The sequence below is a fragment of the Phalacrocorax aristotelis genome, chromosome 3 (assembly GCF_949628215.1).
Source record: "Phalacrocorax aristotelis chromosome 3, bGulAri2.1, whole genome shotgun sequence".
Classification (NCBI taxonomy): domain Eukaryota; kingdom Metazoa; phylum Chordata; class Aves; order Suliformes; family Phalacrocoracidae; genus Phalacrocorax; species Phalacrocorax aristotelis.
Genome location: NC_134278.1, coordinates 22,714,971 through 22,742,395, shown reverse-complemented (window position 1 = coordinate 22,742,395; position 27,425 = coordinate 22,714,971). Strand labels below are relative to the sequence as shown.

The 27,425-nt window shown below is 38.0% G+C and overlaps 1 protein-coding gene across 2 annotated transcripts in view; it reads left to right on the top strand.

The window, feature by feature from the left end:
- ERICH1 (glutamate rich 1) overlaps window positions 1-27,425 on the top strand; it is an 86,849-nt gene that overhangs the window by 41,771 nt on the left and 17,653 nt on the right. For both annotated transcript variants that reach the window (XR_012659514.1, XM_075086915.1), the window contains exon 4: window positions 25,871-26,248. Coding sequence is in view for 1 of the 2 variants with exons in the window: in XM_075086915.1 (XP_074943016.1) it covers window positions 25,871-26,248 (378 nt within the window). In the remaining variant the exon portion in view is untranslated. The remainder of the gene's footprint in view (window positions 1-25,870; window positions 26,249-27,425) is intronic.

Below are 27,425 nucleotides of genomic sequence, written 5' to 3'. Positions count from 1 at the left end.
TTGACTTTGGTAGATGTTAAGGCATTGCGAACTTCCAGTGATAGACTTTATACTTTTGACAAGGTCAAATGTGTAATGTTCAAGCTATAGATAAGTTATCATCCATCAAATTCTGGTTGTAAACTCAATATCCTCATAGCTTAAAGCTCTTTAATCAGAGATCAAAATTAATTTATTTTTATTATCTATTCATTCAGAAATATTTCTTCAGGAGTAGACACTTCAGAGATACACCATTATGTTCTATATGAAAGGAGAATCCAGGAAACTTTAATTATGTGATCCTTAACTTACTAGGAAGTGGTAGCTTACTTTTGATTAGGTTTGTGCTTTAGTTTCATAAGATGAAGTTGAATTGTGGGGTTCTTGCTTCTTGTTGTCAGACAGGTGAAACAATAGGAAATACTGTATCTTCCATTAATATAAAAATGCTAAGAATGTAACCTTACTCCTTATAAAAGACGGACTGTTTGTTTTTATTTCTTGAGCAATGTGTCGTCTTAGATACTCTAAGCTATGATAATAGAACATAACATACAAAATTGTTTTGTACACAGAACAATGTGATGGATTATGATTTCTCTCTGAAGTGCTTTAATATTAAATCCATATTTTTATGTAAAGTCCCAAAGTGGTATTTGGTGTTCCCTAAATTCATGGCAGAGCAAACTCCTGGCTCAGGAAAATAAAAAGTCTATGTACACAGGACTTCAGGAATACGCAATAATTGAGGGCACCTGAAAGAACAGAGAAAGAGAATTCAAGAAAAGTGTTCTTAAAGTATTTTATTTCTTATTTCATAACCCATTCTTTTTGTTCTTATCAAGTCTCACTCATTTTTCCTTCGTATTTTTGAACTGCAATGCAGTATTGATCTGATAATATCCTGTTGTTACTATCTTGATAACAACCTCCCCAGTTTTGGTGAAACCCTTGATATAGACAAAGGGAGCAAGACCTAACTGTTCTTTATCCTCCCTCCTAATGGGTATGTTATGAGGCAGTTTCAGCTAGGAGGAAGGGTCCAGGCTGTGTGCTCCAGTCCCATGCTGAGAGGAATTCAAGTTAGGGAAATAGCAGCAAGCAACTTTTTTTTTCTTTTTGTCCCTGCCTTTTGGCAGCTGGCAAGTCTGAAATAATGTGGAAGGTGCTACTTCTGTGGGACACTTCCTGACTGTGTTAAATTTGCTTGTTTGCCTGAGGCAGTGCAATTGTCCATGATAGATGTATACAAGTTAGTTGTAAATGTAGCTGCCCTTGGGACTTTTGCTTTTTTTATTTGTTTCTGTCAGGGCAATACTGAAAAAATCACTACTGCTGCAGCAAGAGGTTCAAGCTGAGGGAATGAATTTAGAGATCTCTGTCATTTACATACAAGTAAATCAAGTTATTCAACTGAGATGCGTCACAGGAAATTATTAGCTATGTCGGTGAAGAATAGTGACATTGCGGAGGGGCCCTTAGCAGACTTCCTAAAAACTACTACATTTCTTGAGTTTGGTTCTGTTTGCAAAAATGTTTGGACTTACTGATCAGCAGAAGATAAATTCGGTAAAGGCGTAATCAGGTAGTCTCTTATCTGTCTGTAGTGTCTTGATTCACTTAAGGTTTAAGGCAGCCATTTTAGGAAGGCTTAATAATGCTTAAGCCTGTGTTTGTTGTTAAGGAGAAGCTGGTATGAATCATGTGTTGACTACTTACCTTCTTGGCAGGTGTTTGGGAATGTGATACATTACTGAACTGATACACTCAGCGCACCCAGGGAACGATAAGTTTTAAGCAGCTAACCTTTTTCACTGGTAGGTAGCACTAGTTGTGAAACTCGTGCATTATGAATCTTTTTGTAGCCTTGAAACCAGAGGGATTGTTAGACAGTGTAATTTAATCTTCTTGTACCTGTTAGAGAGGTCTTACCCCTTATTGAGCTCAGCAGTTTTTTTGCAAAAACAAAAAAAAACCCATGCACATTTCAAAGATGTCACAGAAGCTCCACTACATTCTGGTAATTTGTTCTAATAGTTAACTGGCCTCGCTTGATTTTTAACAACAACAACAACAACAAAAAGCCACAACCCAACCTGAAAATTGCTTTTTTTTCCTGCCTTCCTCCATTTGAGTAAAGAGCCTTGTTTAAGCAATATTTGCTTCCCATGAAGAAGCACAGTAATCAAGTCACCATCAATCTTTTTTTATTAGATAAACAGATTCAGTTGTGTATTGTTCTAAGTTATTTATTTCAATCGTCAAGTCACTTTTGGAGCTCTTTTCACAAGATCCTTTTAAGAATATAAATTCCAGTACTGCATGCAGTATTTGTGGTTTCAACAAGGCCGTTCATTGAAATAAAATAGTCTTTGTATTTCTAGCCACTAATCTGGGGTTTTTTATGTCAAAAAAATTGCATCAACATTTTTCTGCCCCAGCATTCTACCCAGAACTCCTGTTATTTGATACACTGATTCCTTCATCATTGCCAAAAGTCAGTCTCTTGGAAAATGTTTTCTGATAAACAGCTGCATTTGACCATGTTTAAAATTTGTGTGTTTTAGGGTCTGGGTTCTTTGTCTGGGTTTTTGGATATATTTTTGTGTGTGTGGTTTTATTTATTTATTTATAATAGGTTATCGAGTAGTGCTTATGTATAACTTCCCTGTTCTCACTGCCCCCTTTTTTTTTTGTATCAAGAGTAATTTTAATGTTAGTCATTGATGAAAAAGCCAAGTAGCTGCAAGCTTCCTGCCAGTCCCTGCAGAACTGGGCATTTTTAAATGGACAGGTTTATTTTTTTAAGTTGCCTCAAACTGTATCTCGAAATCTCAGTGCTATGAGTTCATAGGCTGTACATCTTGCAAGAAAAGGGTATCCAAAGCTGTAAGTATTTTTATTTTCCCTATATATTAATATAGCACATGTACAATTGCTTTTCTGAACCTAGTACCTGAGAGAGAGCTATGGGGGGGAAAAAATCAAACTGTGAATAATGTTGTCTTTTACTATGTTCTGTCAGGTTGACTGTCCTGAGTCTTCTGGCAACTTTCTCATTTTGAATATTTAAAGCTTTTAACAAGACAAATTGAGAGAACTTGGGAGATTTGGGACTCTGCGTTTGGAAACAAAAAGTAATAAAAATATTTCCAGTTTTAGTCTATTAAAAAAAACCACAACAAATCTATTACAGGATGCTTACAGATAAAAATTGTATCTAATTTAGAAGTTAATTAAGTATGCCCAAATTATGAAATAAGCTAAATAATCATCTCCAAATAATGAGATGCTAAAGTACAGCTCTTAACTTAGTATTATAGTCAGTGTTTTGCAATACAGATGCACTAAATCATATTTCAAATTCTAGCACTAATAAGTGAATATGATTGATATGCAGATCTCCAGATTTTTCTTAGAACTTGCTGAAAGGAGAGTTTTCCTGTCCCGCATTCAGCTACTTCTAAATTATTGCTGTAAGGTTTGTTTCTGTCTCATTATTTCCTCACACTTGTTAGCATGGGTCTTTCCTCTTCTAGAAAGGATAGTTTGGACTTGCAGGTTGAAAACCTATTTGTAAAAGAGTTATTACTTTAAAAAGTGTATTTTGATAATTCAGCAAGGAAGAAGCAGTGATTACATGGTGGTTCTGGCTCTTTTGTATTTTTAATGGTCAGGCTGAGTCATCTTTCATTTCTATTAATTAATTCCCCTAGTTATTTTTTTTTATGTTCTGGTTTTAATTCTCTGCTGGTTTCAATGTCACTGTTCATTATTAAAACAATATCTTTGTGCATGATAAAATTATAGGTGATAGCATTCTGAAATTTAGCTCTGTCCTTGCAGAAATTAAGATATGGTTCCCAGTTTGTGAATGGCAGATTTTCCTGAGCTCCCAACAGTTTCAGGCATTCTCATGTATGTGTCATCCTCGGAAAGCAAACTGTAGCAACAATGACACCTCTGTTAAGGCTGTTAATATAAGCCTTTCCATAATGTTGCTGGTGTTTATAGATTAATCAATAACTTGGAAGGGGAGATGTCTGTGAGGTTAAGCAATTTTCGCCTCTACACAGCCAGTTTCGTCTTCAGCTTAAGTGTACTTGACATTTTGGAACCAGTTACAGGAAAAGATGCCACAAACAAGTAGAGATGTTGGACAGCTATAGCAGTAGAATCTGTACTTCAGATGTTTTCTCCTTGAATACCTTTTCTGCAGACCTTGTCTTTGTTGATAGATGCAATGACATTCCTCATAGATAAAATCACCACAGGCTACTTTCTGAAATTGAGTAAGATTAAATAAGCATTTTTATTTTCAGAGTTCAGATAAAGTATTTAATCATTTGTTATCTCAGGCTTAATTTAAAAAAAAAATCTAGATCCATAGTGCTCATACTTACACTGACACTGTTGTCAGTTGACTTACATCACTGGAATTAAACAGCAAAGTTAAGACAGACCTAGATCAGCTTCTCAAACTTAATATTGCTTTGGAAAATTTTAAAATCCTGTTCTATATGAACAGGAGGTTTCCTTTTTAAAGTGAACCTGATTTGAAAGTCATCCAAAATTCTAGTCATGTGTTTAATTTTTACCATATTGACTTCCAAGGAATTAAATGTATGTTTTAAAGGAGATGCTTGCTGCAAAAGCTAGCTGACTAGTGTGATCACTTCTTGGAAATCTTTCTTTACTGTACTACAGGTGATACAGATGATAAACATTTGAGGTAGGTGTAGCTTGGGCAGTCGCTTATAGAAAATGTCTCCAGACTGCGGGTATCCTGTAGCAGTAGTATAAAACATTTCAGTGATTTGTCAAGCCACCAGGTAGAATGGAGTAATCACCTCTCTTGGTTTCACAACAAACAAGTCTGAACCTCCTGACTGTATGAAATTCCAAGGGTTTTTAAACACAGGATTGGGCTATCAGTTTAAACTGTAAGTATGAATCACTATGTATTAGGTTTATATACAGTGTAGAAACCAGTCATTTCTAACTACCACTGTCTGTAACTATTTGCATTTTCTAAATGTCAATATATCCACAAGCATATGGGACTATTACAGAACTCGTGCATCATGGTATGGATTAGGAGTCGCTTAATGTCGCTGAAGTCTTCAGTAGTTCTTGTGTGATAGTTTCTAACATTCAGGCATTGGTAGACACCCTAGTTAAAAAAAAAACACACAGACAAAACAAAATACTCTGGAAAATGTCTTTAGAAGTGGAATGGCAAAGAATTCTGCCCCAGATTTTTAGTCCAAATTTGTGTGTGGTGTTAGGAAAGGCTGTAAATGCTGAAAATGTATTAAGGAAAAAATAAAGCTTTGTAATGTGATACACTGGTAGTGCTTTACTTTAGCCATGACTGCTTGTTAATGGTTTATTAACTATCTTTGATTTATATTTCTATAACTGTAAATAAGTACACTTCTAAATGCTCTAAGTATTGGTTAACTTTCTGCATGCTTTTGAGAAAGCCTTGAACCCTTGAATAGCAAAAATGTACCTTTGAAATGAGATCTCATTCCTCTGTGTTACTGTAGTGCAGAAAACAATGTACCCCTAATCCTGGTTTATGCCTTCACATTTTAACAAGGTAAGAGAGCACTCATTTGGAACCCAGAGGGCAGATGTGTGCTTAAGCAGAGTAAGAACTTCCCACCAACTGCATTTTTAATGGCACATATTTACCCTGGCTATTACCTTCACTTTCTGTGGTGGTCTTGTCCTTCATCTTTTCTTTGTTTCTTATTCCTCCGTGATACAATCAGCGTCTCAAACTGAATCTCCTCTTGTTTACATGCCTGTAAGTCTGAAAGTAATTCAATTAAAGTAGGTTCTGCTAGCCGGGTGGCAGTATGCGAAGCAGGAGGAGAGGGAGTTAGGGCCTTCATCTCTGTGGCAGTTTTTTTTCTTTTTGTTTCATTTTAAATTACAGTGATGACAAACATTTTGACTGAGCACCCCCTCCTCTAATAGATGAGCCTCACAGAATGAAGAGGCACTGTTGCCCTCTGTTTTCTCTTCTTTCCTGACTTCCCTGACTGCATCCCTTTAGCTTCCCATATCATTTTTCTATTCTTGCCCCCCACCCACTGAGTCATTTCTCCCCTCTCAGCTGGAGCGTGCTCTCCCTTTCTCCCTCCTCACAGCTGTGTTGCAGGCTTCCCGTCGTCATAGTGACAGTAGGCAACTGATGGGGAAAAGAAAAAGAAATAGAGAACAGCACCAACAACCACTTTAGATCCCTGCAAAAAGCCAGCACTGTTATAATTGCTGCCTCGCTTGAGCAGACACCCAACACTTTGGAAATCTGACACTGCTTGACTACTTTCACCTCCTTATTTCACAACAAAAACATAATCAAGACCTAAGTTTTTGTATTTAAGTAGTCCTGGAGCAGCAGGGTAAAGTGAAAAGGGTGCTGGATTAGGGGTAAAGGCATGCTGGTAAATGTACAGCTTGGTCTCTGGCTGCTCAAGTGCTTCATCATTCCATATCTCAGTTCATCACCTGTAAAAGCAGGACATTTTATTTTTTTGTAGATCTTGGAGAGGTTTCTGATGTTATTTTGATTTTGGCTATTAGTTTTGTAGTTGGTTGCATGTAAAATTATAACCTCCACTGCTCTGCTGTTGCCTGTGAACCTGTTAGTGTTGAACCAAAACAACATGTTGCTGTCCTGCATGTCAAGATACAAATACCTGCTGACAGACAACACATTTGTGAATACTAAGCATGAGAAGATGACCCTGGCTCATCCTCTCGCTGTTAGGGCTCATGTTGTTCTTTCTCTCTAACGCGACTTGTTTCAATGCAGTAGTTTCAGTTCTCACATTCAAGGAAATAATAGGGAGCAGGGGAAGAGGAAAGCATTTGAATGCAGAATTTCTATTGTTATACATTACCCTGCTGTTTAAATACTCTGGATGCTGTAAAAACAGAGTAGAGAGCTTGTTTCTAACACAAAGGGGCTTACAGTCAGTATGGCTGAGTGACAAGGAAACTGAAGACAGCAGGAAAAATAATGTGCGAATAGCAGTAACCATGTCTTTTTTTTCTTAAACAGTTTTATGTAAGTGTTTGGTATAACATACAGAAAATGCTGTCTCATCTTGGAAGTCAGAATCAGGCCTACCCAATTATTTAATTTTATTGTTGTTATCCTATAGCAGCTGTTCTAATTTATGGCAGTTTGTAGGCTTACAGCCACATGTTGATATAGCTTCCAGCAATCTGTCTCCATCCAGTTTCCACTGGGAAATTTCTTGATCTCATATCCTTTGCAAAATTCACAAGTAGCAGTCTTTTAAAGTACTGAACAATCATCTGTACAGCTGTTAGCTGTGCCAGGGAAGCTTTGCAAATCACCCTCCATCCATCTCCCTTTCCCAATACTTTTGTTAAATAATTTTATTTGCTAGTGTCATCCTATATTCCTTCCATTTTATCCCTGCAAGTGGAAATTGGTTCATAATTGGAGTATGCCCTGTTAGTAGTTTGAACTCTCTCTGAACCTTCTGTATAGTAGACTAGTGGAGAGAAAGGAAGTCCCACAATTCACTGTCAAATCATGATTGCTCAGTAGTACAGGATTTGCATTGCACATGCCACGCATCAGTCTCCCTCTCCTCACAGCAGTCTGTGGAGGGCTGAAGAGAATCGAAGTTACATTGATATAGCAAAGACAGAAATACCAGTGCACACAAATTTATTGCTGTAATCTAGCCAAAACGCACTACAAGCAACCTAAGTGCCTTCCAGGGATCCCCAGCTGCTTTGAACAGCATGTTCTGGCTGACCAAAGCTACTGCAGTTTTTCTTGCTGCTACCAAAATTGTGTATTCCTTTGCTGCATCTGTGTACCATTTCCCAGCTGCTTTGGCAGTATGCGACTGCAGAAGTAGGCATTAGGGCAAATATGCAGTCTCTCCTGATAGAGAGCAAATCACTTAAACAGCTACACTTCTGGTTCACAGTATTAGATGATTTGTATCCAGGTGATGATGCTCCACCTCACAAACTCTCTGCAAGAAATCTGAATGTTCGCAGACTCTCAGCTGGTATAACCAGCACAGCTGTACTGGCGTGAATGAATCTGCTAGTTCACAGAAGCCGAGCACCTCTCTCTGTGGTTGTAGTGGGGAACACGACCTTCGCTGACCTGTGGGCCACTGCCAACATCTGACATTTTACTCCTTTTCGTGATGCAGGTATTTTAAACTGTAGTCTTGAGCCACTGGTCTTTGCCTATCTGGCCTAACAACAAGTTTTGTGTGAATACATACCTGTTCTGCCTGATTCTGTACTTTTTCATAAGAACTGAGTCACCTTACTTTCTCAGAGCTATTTATTTCCGGGTGGGTTGATGATACTTGGCAAGGAATTCCATATATCTCTCCCTACAACTCTCTCTCTGCATCTTGCTGCTGAAGGAGTAAAATAGAACTCAGAACCAGTTTTACGGAAATTTTTTTGCTTCATTAGGCTGATGATAGCAATTTTTCATTAATCTAATTTAATAAGCATGAATGAAAGGTTTCGTAGGTTGCTTTTTTACAAGGGATTGTTTAAAAGCTGAATTTATAAATGTTAGGAACATTGAGAGAATGCAACAAAGTCTAATGTACTGATAAGTCCAACGTTAAGGTGTGCAGAATAGGATGAAAAATGCTGTGTGACCTAAAGCCCTGTCTGCTAGAAGCAGAGTCTGCCAAGTCAATTTTGTTTAGTACATGAGTCTGTGGGTGATGTGGTGGTGGGATTTTTGAAACAAGGATCAAGGTGTGAATGTAACACTGAACTGGATATCAGCATCCTTGCACAGCTAGCTGCAAAAATAAATTTATTTTGTTACTTTACTTTTCACTGGCAAATAGAAATTGCACTGTCCCAATGCCAGATATAATATGAGATAAAAACTTTGTTTTGGTAGCTTGAGTAATAGACTAACTAGAGCAAAAATCATAAGTATAATGGAGCTGTAATGGTTGCAACACCTTAAAGAGAACCTAACAAACATTTAATAAAAAAGAGGCGTCCTTAACGCATGATGAGCTTAATGCCTTTCATGCTTCTGTCTTACATCCAACTTAGGTACTTTCTCATCTGGATGGCTTAGGTTTGCATTGTGTTCACAGACCGTTCCTTGCTGTTTACATTTTCAGTATGCACTCCATTAGTATATCAGCATTTACTGAGTATTTACAAATGGAAACATCTTTTCTCAGTCTGGACAAATAAATATCTCTGTCTTTTTTTATATCTATAGAATGCAGCTGTTGAGTTGATAGGAAAATTGTTTGCTGTGAAACCTTATGAAAAGTGACTATCATTAAATATAGAATTGTATTAAATAACCATCAGAGGGCTGGAACACCTCTACTGTGAGGATGGGCTGAGAGAATTGAAGTTGTTCAGCCTGGAGAAGAGAAGTTTCCAGGAAGACCTTATAGCAGCCTTTCAGTGCTTTAAGGGGGCCTATAAGAAATATGGGGGCAAACATTTTAGCAGGGCCTGTTGGATAGGACATGGGGTAATGGCTTTAAACTACAAGAGGGTAGATTCAGACGATAGGTAAGGAAGACATTTTTTACAATGAGGGTGGTGAAGCGCTGGCACAGGTTGCCCAGCGAGGCGGTAGAAGCCCCATACCTAGAAACATTCAAGGTCAGGTTGGACTGGGCTCTGAGCAACTTGATCTAGTGGACAATGTCCCCGACCATTGCAGGAAGGTTGGACTAGATGACCTTTAAAGGTCCCTTCCAACCCAAACCATTCTATGATTCTGCAATTCTATATCTGCAGTTATTCAGCTAGCATTCTAGAGGAAGCAGCAAATAAAGTGAAAACGTCTTAAGTAATGCTTAGTGCTCAAGTGTAGCACCTATTCTTTTCCAGCCTTCATTCAATATACTAAAAAGCCTTAGTTCTTTTTATACTTCACTAACAAATTCAGGTTAGTTTTCCATTAACTTTTAAGTCCGTTATTTGTCTGTTTTCAGTCTTGGCTATTCCCTTGCGTCTTTATATCTCTTCCCCATCATCTATATTGATGCTGACACAGTAAGTTCAAAAACATCTTTGGGTGCTGTTTTAATAAACAATTTTGTTGGGTTTAAAGACAAGATAGCTGAATTAAGTGTGCACCTTCATTAAGAGTCGTTCCCCAGAGAACTTGACTTTACTGAATGTTGAGATCAATGCACTTTTCCTATCACAAGCTATGTAAAATAGTAAAGATTCTGCTGTGGAAGCCCAAATGTATAAAGAGTAGAGCAAAAATATGCATATAGGAACATGGTTAAAATTGAGGCAGTACTGCTAGATCAGCACAGAGGCAGCAACTGCTGCAGGCTCCAGGGCTGGTCTGCAAGTCTGTAACACTTCATATCCTGAACTGCTGCAATAGAACAGATTTGTGCAAGGACCTGATTTTGTTCCACCTCTTCACTGAAGCGTATAAAGGAATACCCTGCTAAACTGCTCGTATAATTAGAGGAGTGATATCTAGCTATATTATCACAAGTGATGATAATAAAGTCTAGCTAGCATCAGACGTAACGTTGGAGGAGCCTGTCTCTTTTTATGTGACCACAGAAAGGGGAGTGAATATTATGGTAACTTGTACATCTCAGTTCAACATCTCAGTTAAACCTCTCAGCTGACCGTAGTTTTTTTACTGAAAAGAACATAGTGTCTATCCTTCCTGTTCTTGTGCCAGAAAAAAAGACTTGATTGACTCTTTGTTCAGTACTTTATTTGGTATATAGGGAAACACTGTAGAGGAGAGGAATGTTAATTTGTGCTTGTTACCGCTCTTTAAGAAATGGAAATACATAGCCTTAGGATAATTGGGAAGACTTAAAGTAATAAAACAGTGATACAGCTCTTCAGCTTTCATCTCAGGATCCAGGTTTAATCTTGTCCTTTTTTGCCAGCTTTTCTCCTCCTGCAAAAAATGCTGGATTCTATCAGCATCTCCTTTGCAGCATTTGCCAATGGAAATCTCACACATACCTCCATTACGTACTGTCTCTTCGGCTTTTTGTGTTTATTTTGGGCTTCACCACCACCACCACCACCCATTTTCTGATGCTGCTTTTGGTTTTTCTGCTTCTCAGTGATTCTTTAACTATATTTACCTGTGATTGTTTTAAGGCAAACAGGTGCCTGGTGAAGTAAGTACTCATAGTCAGTTCTGAAATGCTGCTCAGCTGAACTTTGGTCCATAATCTTGAATATACTCTCGATGGGTGGGCTGTTTAATGCTAAGTATGACACAACTTTGGATGGCGACTTTTTTTTCTTCTCTAAAAGGGAAGAATAATATATCAAGGAAGAATGAAAGATTATCAAATACAATATGCAGTGTTTCCTTACTTCATATGTATTACGCACAGGTATGTATCTGTGTTTCTAATTTCAAGCAGATTGTAAGTTATTTTAGTGATTGCATGGAACTTAGATATATGTTTAATCTCAAATTACTTTTCCCAATTAAAAAATTATGTTACATTATTTTTCTTTGATACATATTTAGAAATTGTAATGGTATTCAGCATCCACTAATTATCAGAAATATTTGCATTTGAAAATAAACCTTTGTTCAGTGCAAAACTATATATGCACATAGAGAACTTCAGCAAAAACTGTATAGATGAGGTAATAACTTTTGCACATATGCACAGAAATATCTAAGTAAAAATGCAATGGTTAAATTACTTGAATGTATTCTGAGGTGATTATCTACAGACTTTTCACTCTAACTCTGACATTTTTCTTTATTAAATACATTCTTGGTTAAATATGTGTATCAAGATGAAACGCTTCTAGCAGTTACATTACAAGCTGTATAAATTTTCATTGTGTATTATAGATCCGTTAGTTCAAATGTATTCACAAGGTTTGTATACTTCCCTTTTTTTATAACTTGTCTTTTAATGGAAGTGATTCCGTACACTTAAACTTTCTTGCAGAGGAAATACTTATTTTAAAAGCCAAGTCAGTGGAAAGCCCTGAAATTTTTTTAAGCTATTTGCAGTCTATTTTCTGGTAAAATTGTGCCAGCTTTTTGTGTCACTGTTCTTGTTCGTAGAGTGGAAGTTCTCTCTACCTGCTACAGTTTAAGGTAATAGCAGAACTGAATCTTGGGTGAAGTCCTGGTTAGTGTGCATCTGCTTCAGAGTATGAGTGAGTAGTAAAATTAAGGCTACAGTCTCCCCTGATGTTGCTCAGCCAGAGGAGTAGCTGGCACCACAGAGCCAGGCACCTGCTGTCTCCATCCACATGGCTGCTATTCCCGGTCCTGCTTTCACAGGGGTCAGTACTCCGGCCTCTATCTCCAGAGAACCTAAATCCATTGCTGCGGTTTGTTGGTCGTGTCACTTGCAGTAAGATTTTTGTGAACTCTTTAGTATTCCAAAATGAAAAACATCCTGCGAACACAGGAGCTGACTCCCAAAGTCAAACGGCCAGTTCTCTGAGAAGACAGAAACCTGTACTGTGTGGGTCCTTGTCCACCTTGCATAAAGATAGCTATTTTGAAAGGGGCGGGGGGGCATTTAATAACCGTTGCTTGTGGTGATTTCAAACTCAGCATTCCAGCGAGACCCTCAGAAACTTGGTTTTGCTAATGAGATGCGCAGGTAGCTTGTAACCTTACTGCAGATTTCCTTGTCTTTATTTTTGGTTTAAAAAAGTTAATTCTGTTGAATTTCTGTCCTGCTTTCTCTTTGCTATTCATCAGTGTATAAGAAAATGACCCACTTTATCCTGGTTCATTTTGCATCTCTTTTAGTTGTCCTTTTGGAAAGAATTGAAACAAAGCTGAGCTGTGACTAAAACCCTATATCTTTAGGACCTATATAAAACACAGTATGTTGGGGTTTTTGTTTCGTTTTGGTTTGTATGGTTTGTTTATTTTGGGGTTGTTTGGTTTGGGTTTTTTTGTTTTTAAGCACTTTTTCATAAGGTGAACAGACTTCCAGGAGTCTTTACACACAAAAAAAAGAAACTTTACTTGCCAAGAAAGCAATTTTGATCTGTATCCCCACAGAAAATGTTCAGGTTGATACATACGCAATAATTTTTCATGTGCTTCATGGTTAGCATGTGATACAGAGAGTAATGGTAGTGTAGTGGTGAAGCACAGCTGTAAAAGTTTGTGTTCTTAAGGTAAAAAAGAAAAGAACAAATGAAGCTGTAGCCTTTGACTCCAGCAAAACATTTGCATTTGCAATGAGTTGTTTCACCGGACATGCATTTGTTAATTAAAGTTAAGGAAACTGTTACCACTTAAACAAATTGAAATTGTTGTCAGACCTATGTTCCTTGCATCTAAATCCAACATCTTTGCTTTATGCAATTAGCTTAATAATGCAGGGGACGATCTTGTAACTGGAGCCTTCAAGCAGGCTCCCTTTTGTTTTACGCAAGTAAAATGAAGAAAATTTTACATTTTCTTGTTTAAACAACATTCAGTGTGGGATGTCATCAGGCTCTGAATACAAAAATATAATATTCCTTTAGTGTCAGAAAACTTTCTGTGGTGTAGTAGTGATCTTGGGAAAAATCAGATATGATTTGGCTGCCCTGAGTATTGGTGGAAGCAAGTTTTACAGCTTAAGCATAGGAAGCCTGAATACCCCTTTGACAACAAGCATCAGTCAGATGAGAGAGACCAGAAGCAAAGTCTTTGTGAGGGGATAAAAAGTTATGTCATTTAATTAGTTTCCAGCTTTTGAGAAGGTTCAGATTAAATCATCGCAGAAATCCAGTGCAAATATGTGCCATTTTGTAACCATCACTACTCCAAAAGAGCAGCGTCATTGACTTCAAGCTGACTATCTTACACAAGTTGTACTAAAGGTTTGACAAAGTTCTGAGTATCTCACTAGTGGAATGATGTGGAGATACTCCTATTCTAGAAATGGGAAGCAGTACGTTTTTCACTCTAAACTGGGAAGAATAATGTCAGATTATAAACATATAGTGAGGCAACAATTTTGCACAGCATCTCAAATTAATTCTAGGTGGAACCAGACTAGGAGGACAGAAGCGGGAGTTTTGAGGGGTTTTTTGTTTGTATGCACTTGTTTAAGGTTCTGATCTGTAGTCTGATGTCTTCATCTCTTCGGGGAAAAAATTATCGAGTAGGTTTTAGTGATGAACTGTAGCAATGTTAGAGGCATTGCACAAATACTGGCAGCATAATAAAAGGAATTTTTATTGACTAGCTGAGAAGGCACCCTCAGAACTATAATGGCAGGAGGGTGAGAAGGTAACCAGAACAGTTCTGCTCAGGTTTTTTTTTCTTTGCATCCCAATCATGTGTAAGCCTTTGATATGTGTTATTAATTACTACTGAAAGGTTAGGGAGAGCAAAAGAAAGTCTGAAAGGATTAAAGGAAAGGTGAAATATACTCTGCTGTGCTGTCCAGCTCCATCAGGGTGAAACCATCACTCAGTTACACCTCTCTCGTTTTTTCAGATTGGAAGTGGTCAGTTTAAATTTAAGACAGAAGAAGAGTGTTTATCTTTGAAGCTTTGTCATCCCTAAATCCAAAAAGTCTTCAAAACTAACTGCTTAGTCAATGGCATATGTACTGACAGTATCCAGTACAGCTCCAAATGTTTACAACAAATCCTAGGTCTGTCCCTAAGCTGAATTCAGTGACACAGTAGTACAATAGCCTCTTACGTCAGAGCTGCTGAATGACTTGTGTCACAATTTCTTTGCCCAAATTTGTTGTCTGGATTGTGGAAGATGCACAAAGGAAACATCATTAGGCCCTAGAGAGGAACTTACTAGACCTGGATTTATTCCTTCTCTCCTCTCACAGATCACTTACCTGCTGCTGGGTATTTCATTTAGGGAGAATGTCCTGCATAAAAGTCAGTCAGCATATAGGTTACATTTAGATGCTTGTGGTAGGATAAGCTTTCTTTGAGAGAACCCTTTTATTGGCCTTGAGGGGATTTACCTTCCTCCCAATGGGATTAATAGTAGTATGCATCAGCCAGTTCACAAAAGCACGTGAGAGGTTCACTTAGCAATGAGCATCTAGGTACACGTATAGATATAGCAAAGGAGGGAAAGAAAAATTATGCACATCCATAGCGTATTACATGTAGTCTGTGACTTATAGCTATTGATACCTAGAGTTCTATGAAGTGGAAAAGAAAAATTAAACTTTTAAGTTTGTTGAGGTGTCAGGCAGTGCACCAAGTAAAGAAAAAAAGCAATAGCATCACCATGACTCTGGACTGGGGGTGCAGCATTTGGTGGAAAAAACTGTGCTGCAACCAGATGACAAATCTTAAAATTTTTATGAAATACAACGTCAGGTGTAGACAGATGAACACATTTCCCTTTATCATAACAGGGTTATTTCACAGATTGTGTCATGTAACTGAAGGACAGTAAGAAAGTCTCTTATTTTCAAGCGAAGATACTATGCTTCAGTGAGACGCAGTGCAATGCCTGTTTTTTCCACAGATTAAATGGGAACTAAAAAGAACTTGACACTTTACTAAGCTGAACAGGCAAGTCATTGTGCTCACATTGCCGTTTTAAGTGCTTTCTTTTGGGAAGCAGCACGAGAAGTCCTAGAAATGACAAAGACTGAATGATCCATGTTATCCCAGTAACATTTTGCTGTGCCTACAACTAGGTGATCTAACAGTATAAAGGAGATGATGTACAGTGGGATCAATCCCCAGGAAAATAGACTATGTGTGGTACATGATTTCTTGTTGAGAACACGTGACAAAATTATTTCCATCACTTCCCAAACATTTATTTGTGTAGCAGATAGTATCAGTTGGGGTTTTGGGGTGTTTTGGTTTATTATGAGTAATCACATGTTTATGTTATATATCATGTTTCATTCTTTGAAAGGCTGTAGCTGGCCAGTAGAAAAGCCAGGATGGAACCCTTATGAGATAAGGAGACATTTGCTGAGGGAGACTGTAGAGGACAAACGGGTTGCAGAGGAACAACGGTGGCCAGGGAATAAGCCCTATGTATAGCAGAGACCAGATGTCTGCTGGGAACAGCAGGAAGCTGGGCTTCAGAGGGACTTTCCTCGGAGACCCAAAGGGGACTGTGGAGACTTTCCTGCAACTCTGGAAGTAGCCGATGTGCTGGACTGAGAGCAAGCCTAAGCAAAGAGGATTGATTTACAAGGATGGAGTGGGCAAGGTGGAGATACAGTTACGTATTGTTTTGATTTTTCTCATTTTGAGTTTACTCCTCAAAAGAATTACCTGTTCTAGTGTCCTAATAAAACATACCTTTCTTATTTAAAAGCTGATTTGGAGTGTTTACTGTGGGGAGAAAAAAGGTTTGTGCGGTCTGACCTCACAGCTCTGGCCAGCGCAGAGCCCCATTGCAGCGCATGCAGTCACGAACAAACCTGCATCACTGGGAAGACTTTGGCACCAGATTCCCATCTGTTACAAACTGGCAGATTACCAGCTTACACAACTATTCAGGATCTTCCCTATGGTGTTTCTCATTTTTACAGCATAGCTGTCTGCATATTTATATGTATGATTAGCTTAACATAGAGCTTAGTCATTAAGAAATGACTTATATTAATGTTTTCAACTATTCTCTAAAACGTAATTAATTTAAAATGTGATTAATAAAAATAAGCTGAACCCAGACCCTAAAACATCCCTGTTTCTACAAAGCTGCTTAGAAAATATGTAATTAAATTGAAATCAAATCGGAGTTAAGATCCAAATATAAATGGGTAAAGGAAATAGTTTAAAATAAAACACTTGGAAGATTTGCAGTCTTTCAGACTTTCCTTTTCCAAAGTTTTTTAAAATAGTATTTACTTGAAAGAACCACGTAATAAATTGTAATTGTGGCAGCTCTTTCGTATGTGGGGTTAAATGTGATTGGTAATTGGATGGTGTGTAACAAGTGAAGAAAAGTTGTGAAATACTGCAAAAATTGAATTGAGGTATCATATTTAAATATTTGATAACTGAAGTTTATAAATTGGGGCTGGGTTTTGTTGCTGAGTATCTTCATTTTGCTATGCCAGTGTCTGTGGACTTTTAGATAGCTCTCTTGTACAAAAGATTATACTTTTAGTTTAGATCTGCTCTTTGATACTGTTTTATCACAGGGGAAAACTAGATCTCAGTTTTCCTTTAGGTTGCTTATCATTTAATAGTCTGTGGTCCTGTAGTCAAAATAACTTCTTACACTTTGCACTATTTTAGCTGGTATATTTGGAAAGAATGTTCTAAATGCTGAACAGGATTTTAAGATTGCAGCTTTTCTTATCGTTTCTGTTATTATCCTGAGCAAAGAGAGAGCTTTGGATTCTTGAAAATAAGCAGTGGCTGAAAACCAGCTCTGGGGAAAAAAAGAGACTTTAAAGAAAATTCTGAATGTGTATTTGTGTCCTGCAAAGGTAAAAGAAATAACACATCTGTTAAGTGAAAATGTGACATCAAATGTTTAAAATGTTTCCAATTTTTTAATAATCTCCCTCTCCAATTCTTGGTGATGCTTTCTGTTCAAATACAAAGACATAATCTTATTAGCCAAAGACTAAAGATTTATATATTTAGTAGCAATTAGTCTTTGTGACTGCTAAACTATAGAAACTTCATAGGCAGCTTTAGGATCCTTGAGTATTTCTGATTTAGTAGCCTTCAAAAAAGTTGCTGATTGTCATTGAATCTCTGTTCTTCTTTCATGTCTGTGAATATGCTCAGCTCCATGATTTGATTTTATTTTCCTCACTGTGTCAACAATAATAATCCTCAGTGGTTTTGGGAAGCACCACTGAGCCCATTTAGGGACTGCTGCGTGATGCCTCGATACAACGGTGACTGACTTGAATTGTTCGCATATGACCCCAAAAAAGCCAAAATGAATGAAGGTAGTGAGCTTGAAAATTAAAAAATAATAATGAAAAAGATCAATAAAAGGTCAAAATATTTGCTTTTGTTTAAAAATGAAGTCACTGAACAGTATAGAATTTGTGTCAGAAAAGTTGTTATTTAAGAAAACTTGGGGGCATCATCAAGCATAGCTTTTTGCATAAAGCGGCAGGAAGCTCAAAACATTATTGTCAAAATGAATTTATTCTTTGGAATAGTTTCAAATATCTCCTGGATGACTTAGATCAACGTGTGTGTGGACTGAGTGTATGTATCAAAAAGCAAAGCAAGCTTAGAGTCTGTTTCATCGTGCATCCAGCTGGGATTGTGAATACTCATGGCTGTATGCTGAGAGATCAGAGAGGCAGCAGAGTAATGGGATCTTCAGTTTCTTCCTGTTCAGATGATGCGACTGCCACATCAGGATGCTGTGAAAAGTCTCGGTTTTTAGACACAGTCAATAACCGAGGCATTGGTTGGTGAGGCTGTGAGAGGAAATGTGTCCTGGGTGGAGTTAGGCTCTCAAGGGGCACATTGCAACAGCAACATTAGGTTCAACATCCTGCTGAAACAGCAACAACCGAAAAAAAAAATCCACAACAATTGTGATCCACTTCAAGAAGGGACACTACACAAAAATAAAGATACTTACTAAAAAGAACCTAAAGAAGGTCAGCTAAGGGAAGGAAGTTGTACCAGCTGGCGTGGAAGCTACTTAAGAACACCATATGTAATTTTCAAGGCCAGCTCCCACCACCTGTCATGAAAGGCTTAAGAAAAAGCAAAAGGGAGACAGCAGAGCTAGACAACTGAGTAAAGGAAGTTGTTAGGAAGAAGTAAGCATCCTTTAAAAAGCTGAATTCACACCCAGATGATGTTTTAAACAATTTTAAATGTAAAAACATGGTAAGACAGACATAGGACTATCTGAGCAAATGGTACAAAGAATTAAAACGAGTAATAGGTATCACTTCTGATGCATCAGGAGCAATGCACCTGCCAGTCTTATGAGCCAATGATCATGGTGTAAAAGGAGTACTTAGGGGAGGCCTGTTTCAGAGAAGTTAAATAAATTCTTTGCATTTATGTTATCTGTGGAAAGAACTATGGAGAACCCCATGCTGGAACACTCTTTCTCGGACTTTCTCAAAGTTATGTGAAATTGAAGTGATTTAATAGTCATGCAACAAAGTAAATTATAACATAAAACTACCAGTACCATATTTTATTCACCTAAAATTTCTGAAAGAATTCCAGGAAAAAAATTGTCCACATTACTGACAGTGATGCATAACCACTTGCTTTTCAACATTGCCTTGTTATCAGAGGCTTTGAGGCTGGATAGTGGTAATGCTAGGTTTTTTAAACAGTTCTTAAATCATCCAGGGAACTGTAGGCATGTAATCCTGCTGTTTGCCTTAGGCAGTTCAGCACAAATTATAATGCAAAATAAGATTAGTGGTTGCCCGAAAACCTGTGATCTGCATGGGAAAGACAAATGTGAGGTTTGCAAAGAGAGTGTCTTACACATATCTTGGAATTCTTTGAAGAGCCAGGAAATATGTGGATAAGGGTGCTACAGCTGATGTGGTTTCCTTGAATTTCGACAAGTTTTTGATAAAGCACCTCACCAAAAGGGGCACACAGACATAGCGTGAAAGGGAAAGTCCCAGAACAGGTAAGTAGATTAAGAGAATGCAGCAGTTCCCAAAACAGGGAGGTCACAACTGGAGGCTTGTGTTTGGTAGGTGGGCAAGTAAAAAGAGTGAACAGTGAAGGCTGCCTGATGACTACACAGGTACCAACTGAACTGAAGGCAAGAGCTGGGTGCAACATTTCTCAGATTGAGTGATTTGTCAAAAATGGCAGGTGAAACACATTTTGGATAGTTCTGAAGTGATGTACTTAGGGAAAAATAACCAGTCAAAATTCACCTGCAAAATGGTGTGCCCAGAGCTGGCTGTTACCAAGCAGGGGTAAAATTTTACAGTATGATAAATGGCCCTGTGAAAACAACATTTCAGTGCTCAGCAGCAGTCAAAAAGCAAATAAAATGATGGCAATTGTTAGGGTAAATCCAAAGTTTGCCTTACCTCAAATGCAGTGTAGGGCTACTGTTTGATGCAGGTTATAGTACTTGGTAGGTGGTTGTTGTGACCAAGTGCAGTCCTCTTATGGGAGAAGTTTGACATAGCTTTCAAGTAAGAGAAATTTTTCTGTATATACACTCAGATAAACATTTAGCATCGAAGACTATTGCAGACCATGATATCTGCCTTTACTTAGCTTTGTTGTTACTGTTAATTGGATTTGCTTTAAATCCAAGTAGTAGTACTCAGTTGTGGTAGGCAGCGTATATGCAACATTTGCCAGTTTGAGATGAATTCGTCATTTGTGAGTATACAAACATAATATGAATGAACAAACAAAAGACTGTCCCTTTCCTAAACAACTTCCAGTCTTTCGCAGTTTTCTCCAACATCAAAAGTGCTGTAGATTACTAAAACCTTTGAAGTGGTTTTTTTCTGCTTTCAAATGATGATTTGAAACAATTTTTGAAAGCAAGAGTGTAAAAATATTAACGTCATCTTGTGATCCTGAGATCTTTTCAGTATTGCTTTTATTCTAGTGAACCATTACATTTTATTGCACTCGTTAGCCACAGCTTTTCACTCCTGGCCAAATTGTAGCTGCTGATATCTTAATTGAGACTAAAAATAACATTTTTTTTCCCTTGCAACATCCTAAATCAAAGTTAAATTCCACTGCGCTGACTGCGTGGTACACTGTGGAAAATCCGTCCAGTGTATCAGGGAGAAGAGTTCAAACTGGATGAAAAATCAGGAGAGGCGCATGTCCTGTTTCAGCTGAGCAAAAGAACAAAATTACCATGAACAACATCCAGGAAGCTTACTGTGGGACTTGGTCCATGAGCAGGGGAGCCGGCTGCCGTACTTGAGCCATGATGAGTACATTACAGAGGAGATTTCTAAAGCTCAGAGGATATTGTTTGACTATCTTCTCCTCAGTCTGCTTTATCTTTTTTTTTTTTTTTTTTGTATTGTGCTGTTCTAAAGATTTGTTCTAATAATATTTAGGGACCTGATTTTTAAAAATCTCTAGTATGAGCTTATTCTCAGATACTCAAAGCCAACCTTCAGTTTGGCATGCTGTGGAACTTTGTATACCTTAGACTTGCAGACAGTTCAGTACCTAGCCTCCCATTTTCCATTGTCTTGTACGATGATTACCCTGAACGTTTGAGGGTTTCCATCTGCCATTGTCTGAAGGAGTGAAATAATACGGATAAACTTGAGGAAGCTCATCTTTTCAGTCACAGAGTTGCCAGCAATGTGTTCATGCTGATGGTTAGTCTAGATGGGAAGAACAGTCAGCTGTTCCTGTTAGCCTATGTTAAGATTTATATGTAATCTCTTTGTGTCTTGAGCTGCCCTGGTGATGAATACAGAATAACTTGCTAATATAATAGAAGTTAATAAATAAAAGTCAGCTTATTTGGAGTCTTGATGTAATTTTTTTATTTTATTTTCTATTTGTCCTTGAAGATATAAACTGGATATGCTGACTTTTCATTATCAAAATTTAATAAACAGTATCTATAAACTGGGTCCTCTCTTTCATTTTAAGTCTGTTTTTTGACATATTTCTGCCTCTGTTCTATTAGGAGCCATGTAGTTTGCACGGAGGACACTTTTTAATGATTCAGACCAGATGAGGTAGGCTGGTAGAAGCTGACTTTTTTCTCTTGGTGCTGACTTTCCTTTTCAGGGTACTCATTCCCACTTCCGTATCATACTGTCAGTCAGGCTTGTGTGATTGTGCAGCTGCATGGCAAACTGCATTGGGAAAGTAATCTAGACTAAAAATAATTGGGGGGGGGGGAAACACCACAAAAAAAAAAAAAAAAAAAAAAAAAACCAAAGAAAACAGTTATTTTTAACTCTGTTAAAAACTGGTTCCTGAGGAGGGTTGTCTTATTAGGCTGAAATAAATGCTTATGAAATTATTACCATGGCTGGAAAATGCATGTGGCCATTCTGTCTGGAAGCCACTTGGCTCAGTCTGAGAGGGCACCAAGTCCAGACTAAACAGGTTAAAGATAATTGCTTCTGGATAATTGGATTATGGGATAAACTAAGCCACTTGTGGAGCAGAGATGGATCTTAGGAGGGAGAGGTGTGGCAGGCCATTCTAGAACAGAAGGAGGAGAATCACTAGCTCTTGTGGAATTAGGACAAGCTGTAGCTGCAGTTTTGGCTATAGTTAGTGTGGTCTGAAAGCTGATGTTCCTATCAATGTTGCTTAAGTATGTATTCAACACCTTACTAAGATTTCTTGTGTAGTATATGTTCCTTGCATTTGTTATAGTTACGCTGCTTTGACATAACAATCTTTTTCAGTCAGTGGGAAAAATTATTGGAACTAAATTCATATCTATTGATATTTCATCAGGCCTCCCTATTTGTTTGAAATGCATACAATCAGTCAAAAGTTGTTTGATTTTTTGATTGGGTTTTTTTCATAAAACAATGGATTTTGTTAATTAGCAAAAATCAGTCTGATAAGCAGATTCATGTTAAGAAGCACCTTCCTGTTAATTTTTGTAAAAAACTAATCCTTCTCAGTTGTTGCAAGCATCTAGTCCAAATTCATTGTCTGCATTTTCTTTGTAGTTAATGGAAGACAGAGAGAGATGAAGACCCTTCAGGGTGTTCTTCCATCCCAGCTGATTTAGGATGAGGTGAATTGCTTCATGAAGATGCTAGTGTCGCTTGGTTTATCAGAGGGAGCATAGGTCAAAGTATGCACTAAGTATTTTCTTTTCAGACAGCTAAAGTTGTGGGAGGTGAATCCCACTGAACATTTCATTTGTTAAGATCATTGTGTGGGCTGTGACCTAAACATTATGGTGTTTATTTCTTGTACAACTCTTATTTGTGTTTTAGCATGGCTGTTATAGCCAGCAAGGCTACCTGATTATGTAAACAACCAGTTCTTGAATCCCATTAAGCTCTTGGCTCCTGTGCATAACACACACATGTGAATTCAACAAGCAAACTGTACCATTTGTAAAACAAGTATTTACTTTCTTCTATTTGCTTGTGAAACTGCTCAGATTAATTAGATGTCAACCTTGTTCTTGCATGAGGAGGCAGAAACAGAGCCCATTTTATTACTCTTTGTTTCAAGTCAAATCATACAAATCCTTTTGGAGTTTCTTTCTTTGGTAACTTTTGTGAGAGTCCTCCTCTTGTCTGCCAAAGTCTTGTGGTGCTGGGATTATGCTAAGAAAAGAGTGTTACGAGCTTGAAGAGTACAACAGATTTGTATAATAGCTTTGGAATGTTTTCCCTGTTATTGTCTATCCTCTTCTGTATGCAAACAAGGTGTTTGCTGTTCTGATCACTTATACCCACTGAGCAAATGTTTTCATTGAGCTTTCCATACTGATGCATAGGTCTGGCTTTTGTTTTGGTTTTTCCAGAGCTGATAACTGTTCCCTCTAACCCCAGCAGCGAGTTGTTCAAATTAATCCCTTTTGTGTGCATTGGTTTGCATTTGTCAAAATCTAATTTCATCAGTTCCTGATCTTGAATCACTAGTAGCTCCCACACGTGGAGCAGTAGATACTAAAAAGATATTAAAATATGGGTCAAAGAATGACAAAAACTGCTAGAAGAATGCCAGTTTAACTCCTCAAGAGAGCTACGTAAAGTCTTGTATTTGATTTGTTTTCTGTGTTGGAGGAAACTCAGCACAGTTCTGATCTCCTTTCAGCTGGGTATTTATCTTAATAACATACACATGGGAAGACTACATTCATTCTGCCTTTTGACAGCTTCACGCTGGTCTCTTCAAACCTTCTGCTGTCCTGAGCTACTAAGTAAACTTTTGGATTTGACTCAAAACATCAGTTTCCTTAAGCTGCGTTCTGCCTTCTGCACCACTTTTTTTCAAGTGGCTTCAGACCAATTGAGGGTGCGTGGCTGCATAACATGCTGTAGTTCTGCTGAGATTTAGTGATTCTTGGATGCTTAAAGAGCACGTCAGGCCACTTTGCTGGGAGCACGGATTAGAGTAGCTTTATTAGCAAACAGAGTGGTTGGGATTAACAGAGGGCTGAGAAATTGTATGGAATTATGTACCTATGTTTACAGTGAAATTCACCTATTATAACACAAACACTCCCATGAAAATCCAAATTAGATCTTTAGATGAAACATTGATGATTTGTTTATACCATCTTTCACCATTCATATCTGCCTTCAGTTCTGATATTTTATTCCTACAGGATGACACAGACGTTATTTTTCCCACATCCCATATGTCCAAATCATGTATAAAGATATTTAGCTGAAATACCATGCGTGTGAAACATTCCACAGTGTGGGTACGAGGTGACGTTTGGTGTGTCTTTAACATGCTGTGGTGTTCAATTACAATACAGCAAATTTATTTTTATGCAGTTTTCTTCATAGAAAGTATGGAAAATTGCTTTGCAGTGAGTCATCTGTCAGCTAAAGAACTAAAAATCTTGTAGTGATATTTAAAGAGAGAAAGTGGCTCAGAGCTGACAGAGTTCAAGACAGAAAAAGAAACAGAAATGAGAGGGCCTCCAACCATGGAGAAAATAGAGGCAAAGACTGGTAGGGGGAGGAGTGATAAGAAAGCTGAACAAGCTGAGAATGTCAGAGGCAGTTCAGGAGACTATGCAGGTCATTTGGAAACAAGCGTTGGGCTACAGGTATCTCTCCTACATTACACCAGCCAAACAAATATTCTTTGACCCTAAGGGGATGGTGTAAAACCAGGTGAATAAGAGCACTGAGCTCAGTGCACTGTGAGGAATTTAGAAACAGGCAGGTGGAGGCTGAGGGAAGGATAAATGGCTTAACTTTCTAGAGCAAGACATTAGAATAACACTGTCATTGCACTCCATGATATTTAAACGTGAGGATTTTGTTAGACCCTGACAGAGAGAATTTCACTTAATTAGACAGGAATTATTATAGGCACGAATATGGACTTCAGCAGCAATGCAGTGAAAGGAAGATGGCACTAGCAAGGGAGCACTGGCAGAATCTGGGAGGGCTTACACTCAGAAGTGAGCATGTGGGAGAGGCAGTTCAGGATCAGAGATTACTTTAGAACTCTGGCTTTCTGAGTAAAAAGCATGAAAGCTGTCTTGGAGAGCAAGAGGGACTTCTTTCCCTTGACATTTGAGCCTTCTGAAGAATTAGTAAGGAAGTTAAAATGTAGCAAGGGAATGACAGAACCAAGACCAGCTGTTAAAAAGATCAGAGATGACTTGGCAAGGTCACTGGTGCCTTGCATGCTTTCCCTATAAAGTTGATGTCCAAAGCTGAGCTAGCAGTAAGGTATCCCAAAGGAGAAGGATGTTTAAGGAGGAAAAAGTAGAATAATCAGAAACAGATGCCTGGTGTTTTTAAGGGAACAGCACTATTGTGGAGGGATATCATCGATATAAGCACTATTATCTTGTATTGTGAATTACAAGCATTCTTCTGGTGTTCTTGGTCAAGTCTACCAACTGGTGGTGTGGGGCTCTGGGGGGACCTCTCTCAACCCATGTCTCCCAACCTGCCCATGCTGGTTTTTGCCCTGGTGGTTCTTCTGACCTCACTCTCTGTATAGAACCATATTATCTGCCTTGAGAAGGTAAATGTGGTATGAAGTATGTAGTGTGAAGGAGAGTACAGTCTTTATTGAAAGCAGAAGGGAAAAGAAATTGTCTTCTTACTCAATGCATTCAGAAAAGTTGGCTTTGACGTTGTATTACTGAAAGGCATTCTAAGTGTAAAAGTAAGGTTAGAGCCACTCAGACATCCCAGAGCGTGAAGGGAGTAGTATTTCACTGTGTGCAGTTCCAAAATGCTTATTACTGATCTTCTCATTTACAACTATCGTGTCTCTTTTGAATCTGCAGAGGAGGAATATCAAGGGGAAACCAAGAGAAAGCGCATTCGAAGGAAGAAACAAAAGAACAGTTTGCAAAACTCTAATAATTTACATGGAGAACAAGCAGAGTCTGGAATGCAAGAGACTCTTGTTCAAGATAATTTACAGCTGCAGCAGACAGACAGTCCCAAAATAAGCAAAAACAAAAAGAGGAAAATGAAAAAGAAGCGTCAGAAAGAAAAAATGAGAGCAGCTGGCTTGGTAACAAAAACTGCTGGTGTGGATTTTACATATCAGCCTGACAAAAACAACAGAGAAGAAGCAGCAGGCTTGAAAGACATAGATGAAAAGGCAGATAGCATCCTGGACTTCCTGCAGGCAACACAACAAATTTATTTTGCTGACAGTATGTACCACTCTTGCTGCTTTCTTTTCATGAGAAAAACTTATGGGAAAATAGATGTGCGCTTCTTGCTGTGGAATGGGCCAAATCTAATAGAGGAGTGTCTTTTTTGAACTCAGTAAGGCATGCGAGTACTTAGTATTTCTCCCATTTTCTGGTGTGTACATGAATATGTAGGAATCCACAATATAAAAAACTGTAGTCCTAATCTCTTTGTTTCTCTGTCTTTGAAAATACACCTAATACTCCTTGGTTTTTTTTTTAAAACATTGGGGTAAATGTAGTGGTTAAAATGGACCAAATTCTTCTTTCCTCTGCAAGCAAACATCCAGAAGGATTACTTGCCTTCAGAGGGCTTCAAATGAGGTCAATAACTGCTATCCTAAACTACTTTAGTGCTTACTATCTCTGAACCAACCTACTTTTCAGAAAGTTGTTCTTCCCAGGAGGGGATTTATTTGTAATATATGAGGCAGCATCCAAGAGAAAAGGGGAAGATACTGTTGGCACTGGGGAAGTGTATTGGCATAGAGCACTTGTGAACAAGATGAACGTGAGCTGATACTCAGTGCACATTCCATAGAACTTCAAAAAGAATTGCACAGGTGTAATCCCTGATGGCCTATTGAATATTCACCTGGCCACTAAAACCAGAGAAATTCCTACTGTATGTTTCTTCTGTTGCCTTCCTAAAAAGCTGCTTGTATGTCACTTATGTCAGAAATGCCTTTCAGAGAGAATGTAGTTCTAATACTAAGTATAGTAAATATGTGTACATACACCAGATTATGTTGGTATCATCTAGAATTAAATATGTATTCTTAAGGGCAAGCTGGTGTGTTCTTTAGTTGCTCAGCTCAGAACATAGTTTTAAAACAATAACTGTCTTGTAAAACTGGAAAAAAAGCAGTGACATTTTTTCAAAGTGCATGGCCTTGACTGTCTTTGTGGAGCTGAATGAGGAATATTGAACAGCTTACCTACCTGTATGAGTGCATCTTCAGTCAGAGCTGTCAGCTCCTAGTCCCATAAAATTAATCTTTGACTACAGATTTACTTTTAAAACCCCGTTAAGATTACATCAGGGATTTCGTGTTAATTTTTTTCTCAAGATTTATACATAGAATTTTCTTCGCTTACTGTTAAAAAATTTCTGCTGTGTCAGGTCTTCTTACTAAGC